General features: G+C 32.6%; 2 protein-coding genes across 3 annotated transcripts; both read right to left on the reverse strand.

Annotated features, from left to right (window-relative positions):
• Nucleotides 1–941: 941 nt before the first annotated feature.
• LOC146917707 (uncharacterized) lies at nucleotides 942–3095 on the reverse strand. Its single transcript, XM_085721919.1, has 5 exons — nucleotides 2877–3095; nucleotides 2441–2767; nucleotides 1605–1773; nucleotides 1431–1521; nucleotides 942–1187 (listed from the first exon to the last, which is right to left on the reverse strand). Exons 1-5 carry the CDS (start codon nucleotides 3093–3095, stop codon nucleotides 1118–1120), a joined length of 876 nt encoding a protein of 291 aa, XP_085578045.1. The 3' UTR covers nucleotides 942–1117.
• LOC146917708 (toll/interleukin-1 receptor-like protein) lies at nucleotides 2984–5340 on the reverse strand. Of its 2 annotated transcripts, none has more exons than XM_085719519.1 (2): nucleotides 4664–5335; nucleotides 2984–3663 (listed from the first exon to the last, which is right to left on the reverse strand). In XM_085719519.1, the coding sequence occupies exons 1-2, from the start codon at nucleotides 5140–5142 to the stop codon at nucleotides 3237–3239; spliced, it is 906 nt and encodes a 301-aa protein (XP_085575645.1). In that variant the 5' UTR covers nucleotides 5143–5335; the 3' UTR covers nucleotides 2984–3236. The 2 variants fall into 2 exon arrangements, with proteins under 2 accessions (XP_085575645.1, XP_085575646.1); XM_085719520.1 differs by having other exon boundaries at nucleotides 3435–3571; nucleotides 4664–5340.

Genomic DNA, 5340 nt, shown 5'->3' on the forward strand with positions numbered 1-5340 from the left:
TTTCATGGCAGTTTCCCCGTATAGAGACAATGCTCGTATGATTAAAATGTTTGGAGATGACATTTGTACCACCATTTTAAGATAATTTTTGTGATAATTATCTCTCATCTTTTACTGCAGTGTATAATATTTTTATTATGACTCAATCAAATTTTACACAAAAAGACAATCGATCATAAATTATGATTCAATTGGGAGCTAAATTAAAATGTCTATTGAGCAACTATTTGCAATCATACAAGTCATATGGCTGCGTGACTGTCTTTACTTCCTACATTGTTAGGAGCATTTGAACCACTCAAATTGACAATAACTCCATCATTATTGGCGTAAACAGAATTGGAATTGGCATTAATTTCCATATAATTCAAGGGTCTTAGCCGCATTACTCTTTAATCAACTTTTAAACTTTAGAAAGGTGCTCTTCAAAAAAAAAACTTTGGAAGTGAATTCATTACTTTTCACCACTTTTCAACATATTATTTTACTTTTCACCACTTTTCAACATATTATTTCCATTTCGATAACTCATGCATTATTATGCACATTCATAAGGAAATCAAGATAATTCTACTCATATCTTTCCTTTTGGGGAAATGTTAACTTGTGCCTTACCTTTAAGGCACAATTTAAGAAGGTAAGACACAAGTTAAAAAGCTAAAGATAGAATTACTTTTTTGGTAATTGTGTATTCAATGTTACAAAACTTTAAATATTTATACTTTCAATACAAGATTTATTGTTTGTCTCCGTTTATAGCTCCTTAACTTATGTCTTAAGGGCACAAGTTATCATGACCCTTTAATAAAATTACTATTTACTTGTTATAAATAAATGAATAAATAAATAAATAAATAAAATAACTATCCCTTTTTTCATCTAATACACTACTGTGAGACAAAATGAACCAAAAAAGATACTGAGACAGAGAATACAATATGTGGAACTAAAAAGCTTAAGAACAATTTATAAAACCAGTTCTTACAATCCCTATGTGCCAGCCAAGATATTCACTATAGCTGGTTGTTGTAACTAAAACAGTAAGTGCAAAAATCCAACCAACAATTACCAAGTAATGCAGAGCAACAATTTATATCATTCCACAAAAGCCTTTCACTCATCTCCCTTTGTTGACATTGCTGAGAAGCCTCGATCGAACTGAGTCCAAATCTAACGCATTCTTGACACTGCAAATATAACAGGTTTTATAAACTACAAGCTTAAGAACACAGAGAACTAATAAAATAACTAGTTTGAAGTCAACGCCAAGGGATTTTGGCTACTAATAACATCTAAAGTTCTGCTATTCCATTATATCCCAAAGAAGGCTGGAATTTCATGTTTTAAGTTGGACTGTAATTTTCACATCTCTAAAAGAGACTGCTACTCTAAAAGAACAAAGGTTTAATCATAAAAAGAAAGAGACCCACCAGTACATTGTGTCTCCAGAAGAAACCAACTTCTTGCAAAGCCAGTCTGGCACAGTCTTTTCCAAAATCTCAATCTGTTCTTCAGCTTCTCCTATTGGCAGGACAAGATTAGTTGGCTAGAAAGTTTATTACAAAGAAAATGTGTACATTATAATAAATAGAATTAGAACATACTAATCTCAACAAAATCTAAACAGTTCATCATTATCTTTTGCAAGAGCCCCTCTTTAGTGATTGAAGTTCTTTTGACAGAGTCAAATATAGAGTCAATCACATTAACCAGTTCCACCAATGATGAAGGACTGTTATCCGATGCAACCAAACAATTAAGGTTCTCATCTACCTGCATCGAGAAACCAATTAACAAGAAATCAATTACTTTCAAGAAAGAAAAATTTGCTTTTATAATAAAAAAAATTAAGGAAGATAATGTTGATTATTAGATATCAAGAATATTCAAAAGTATGAACAATTATAAACACAGACCAAAAGCATATACTTGTGAACTGTGAATAAACAAGCGATTTTAATAACTGAGAGAATAGTATATCCCTTTCTTGTCGTCAATCTAGAAAGAAAGAGTATTCTAAAAATTTAAACCATCTCCACTATAAATCTTATTAAACAAACTATTTGACACAGTCAATCTAAGATATCGACTAAACTACGCTATTATAAGTGCGTTATAAATAAAAATGTTACGGTTTTTGTATAACCATCCTCGATGTTTCAATCTAAATCTTCAACATGTTTCTCACCCAATATGTGCATTATCTTATAACAACCTCTAAAGCTCCTCTTTTTTCATGCATGAATATATGACGAGTACCCCACTTACTATTTAGAATTTAACATGAACTACTAAATGTTAGGAAACTAAATAACTTTCTTTGCAAGCTCTCTGGCAAGGATAGATTGAAAGGTACAAAATAGAATAATAAGTGAGTATCAAAGTATGATTTTAGGGATAAAATGAAAATTAAAACCAAAACTAGATAGCAGGCGCATACCTCCTTAGGTGGGGAAACAGAATCAAAAGATTTGAACTCCTCAGAACATCCTCTGCTAGGTTTAGACATGTATACTCTATTATCCAAATCATCACTGCCTTCTGTGAGAGTAAAATCGAGCACTTTTTTTGCAGGCTTAGAAAACGACCCAGACTTTTGGGCAGTCATTTTCTGAAGCTTAACATCAGAACCGAGAAACAATCTCTCAGGTGCTGACTGTGCAGGAGTGTGTGTCAACAAACTATCCGTACAAGAAACAATTTTCAAGTCAGGGCTTTCAATGCAGCTAACAGAATGTGGAGGGGAGATCTTATGTACTGGTACAATCTAAAAGATCAAGTTCTTCTAGAGAAGGTAACACGAGAGATGGAATAAGTCTGATTTTGCTGCAACCTATAACCCTCAAGATTTTAAGTTCTCCAAGAAATCCACTCACCACGGGAGGAAAACTTTCTAGACTATGACAGTGTGAAAGATTGAGTTCTACCAGTGAAGCTGAATTGAGTGGTGGAACACTCTGGAGGTTATTGCAACGTATAAATCTCAAGATTTTAAGTTTACTCAAAAAGCCAACAGATTCATCAATTGTAATTAAACTAGGACAATCTTGAATTGAAAATTGTTCTAAATTAGGGAGATTAGAGATATCAGGCATTCTTGTTAATAGTGTATCGCAATCATAATTTAAAACTTTCATATTCTCAAACTTCTGCAAAAAAAAAAATGAAAATAAATAAGTAATTAATGAATAATATTAAACCGGATTTATTAATATAGGAAAAGAGATATGAATAGGTTACACTTGCCTTTTTGAGAAAGCCGTCCCACTCAAATAGATTTGATCCACGGCTATGGTAATAATTGCGATTGCGATTGGAATGTTCCTCTCTCCAACAATTTGCGATAGAAGGATCTTTTGCAAATATATCAACCCATTTTTGTCAAAATTTTCTCTGACTTTTTCTAAAAAACAGGAACATTGAAATTGATGGACGATCGAATTATAAACTTCAAGAGCGAGAGTAGTTTTCCCTATTCCACCGATCCCATGGATCCCGACCATGTGGATAGTATCATCAGACCCAATATTCAAAAGCGAAGTCAAGTATTGTTTTTGGTGCTCCAGTCTAACTAGGTAATCACCAGCATGTAAGACAATAGGTTTTGTATTTCTTAAGATTTGGTCAACAATCTTCTTAATAAAGTCACATTCATACTCATCCCTATCCAGTAAGAGAAAAGAGGTCACTTAAGAGCATATGTTTATGTTTTTAACACTGATCATGTATTAGGCTTAATTGTGTTTTTTGCACTCCACTTATCACGATTGTATGCTTTTAGCCCCCACTTTTTTTAGGAACTTTGTCTGCTTATGTTTTCCCCATAATTTGGTAGTTTCTCTCCCAAAATTTACGTTGATGTAACATATTTTATTGACGTAACACTCAACTCTCATAATCGTGTGACTTCTCTTTAAATTAAAAAAATGCCAAAAATCAGCTTGTACACTCAAGAGTGAATCAAACTTTTAATTAGGGTGCCAAACATTTTGGCATTTTGTTTTAGTTTTGTTTTTTTATTTTAAGAAAAATCATAAGTTGAGTGTCACATCAATAAATCATATCACCGCAAAATATATTTCAATATTTGGAGGAAAATTGAGAGAGAGACTACAAAGTCATAAAGAAGGAAAGTTCTTAAGGGTTCAAAATGCTCAAAAATATAAGAGGCTGAAAACACAATTATGATATATGGAGGGTGAAAAGTGCTCGTAAGTCTATTTATTATAACTTTTTTTTTTTGAAGAAAGTCTATTTATTATAACTAAAATTGTCATTTGTTTTGTTTATCTTTTAAGGTTTTGAAAAATGAATTGAGAGATATAATTATCGTATATTTTTTTGTTTTACTATTTTGTGTAAGAAAAAAAATCTCTTTACTTTTTTTTTTGAGTAATCACTCTTTACAATCAAATAAAACTAATATTTTTTTCATTCTAATAGTTGGTGTAGGTGGTAAAGATTATATTTACTTTTTTTTAGACTAGAAGACAACTTAATTTTCGGTTGGTAAGGTTAATGCATAATGATAATATATGCAAAGTCGGACACTACCAAAAGAAAATTATCTAAATTTTTTTAATAAGTCTTATACTCAATTCATCTGAATCATTTCACTTGACAAATGAAATGAATATCAAAAGATAGGAATATACATACATACCCTTTGTAATGAGAGCCGGACAAATTAGCAACTTGGTGAAGAGAAGCCTTCCATTTATCCACGTTAGGGTTGGATACTGGCCAGCAACACCAACCCTCATGTTTAGCCATTGCTTTTCCATAACTATTTCTCAACTTTCGTACATCAGAAGGATCTACCTTATAAAATACCGGATGGACACACCGACCCTTATTGTTGATGGAATCAAGAATCTTTGAAAGTTCTTGTAAGCAAAATGATAAAGAAGCATATTTCTCTGAGAGGACAACTATGGCCATGTTGGAGTCTTCAATTGCTTTGAGAAGTGATGGTGTGATTTCTTCGCCTTTTTGAAGATCCTTTTCATCCATGAAAGTTTTTACTCCTTTGTCATCAAGAGCTTTTTTGAGATAGCCGGTGAAACCATGGCGAGTATCCTCACCTCGAAAGCTGAGAAAAACATCATACGTGAATTGATTTGTGACCGTGAGGGAAGCCATGATGAGTGAATGAAAGTGGTTTGATGAATATTAGTATTCAGTAGATTCAGATGAAAGAACAGTTGTTTGGAGAAAATTGAGCTAGGAAGAATATGAAATGTAGAGTGTGGAGGACTTCAAAGACTTTGGAGTATCTAAAGTCATGAAACTGGGACTACCTTGTCAGTGGAGGCCATTTCCTGGAAGTTGCTTTGCTGG

Source organism: Medicago sativa, chromosome 6 (genome assembly GCF_051527215.1).
Source record: "Medicago sativa cultivar Bolivia chromosome 6, Bolivia_mono, whole genome shotgun sequence".
Classification (NCBI taxonomy): Eukaryota; Viridiplantae; Streptophyta; class Magnoliopsida; order Fabales; family Fabaceae; genus Medicago; species Medicago sativa.

What these genes read in the sequence shown, in the direction of transcription:
- LOC146917707 (XM_085721919.1), bottom strand. Translation starts at nt 3,095, where the DNA reads ATGCCTGATATCTCTAATCTCCCTAATTTAGAACAATTTTCAATTCAA. An exon ending in CTGTTTCCCCACCTAAGGAG is followed by an intron (nt 1,774 to 2,440) that starts GTATGCGCCTGC and finishes TTCTCGATGCAG; the next exon opens with GTAGATGAGAACCTTAATTG. An exon ending in TTTAGATTTTGTTGAGATTA is followed by an intron (nt 1,522 to 1,604) that starts GTATGTTCTAAT and finishes TCCTGCCAATAG; the next exon opens with GAGAAGCTGAAGAACAGATT.
- LOC146917708 (XM_085719519.1), bottom strand. Translation starts at nt 5,142, where the DNA reads ATGGCTTCCCTCACGGTCACAAATCAATTCACGTATGATGTTTTTCTC. An exon ending in TCCGGCTCTCATTACAAAGG is followed by an intron (nt 3,664 to 4,663) that starts GTATGTATGTAT and finishes CTTACTGGATAG; the next exon opens with GGATGAGTATGAATGTGACT.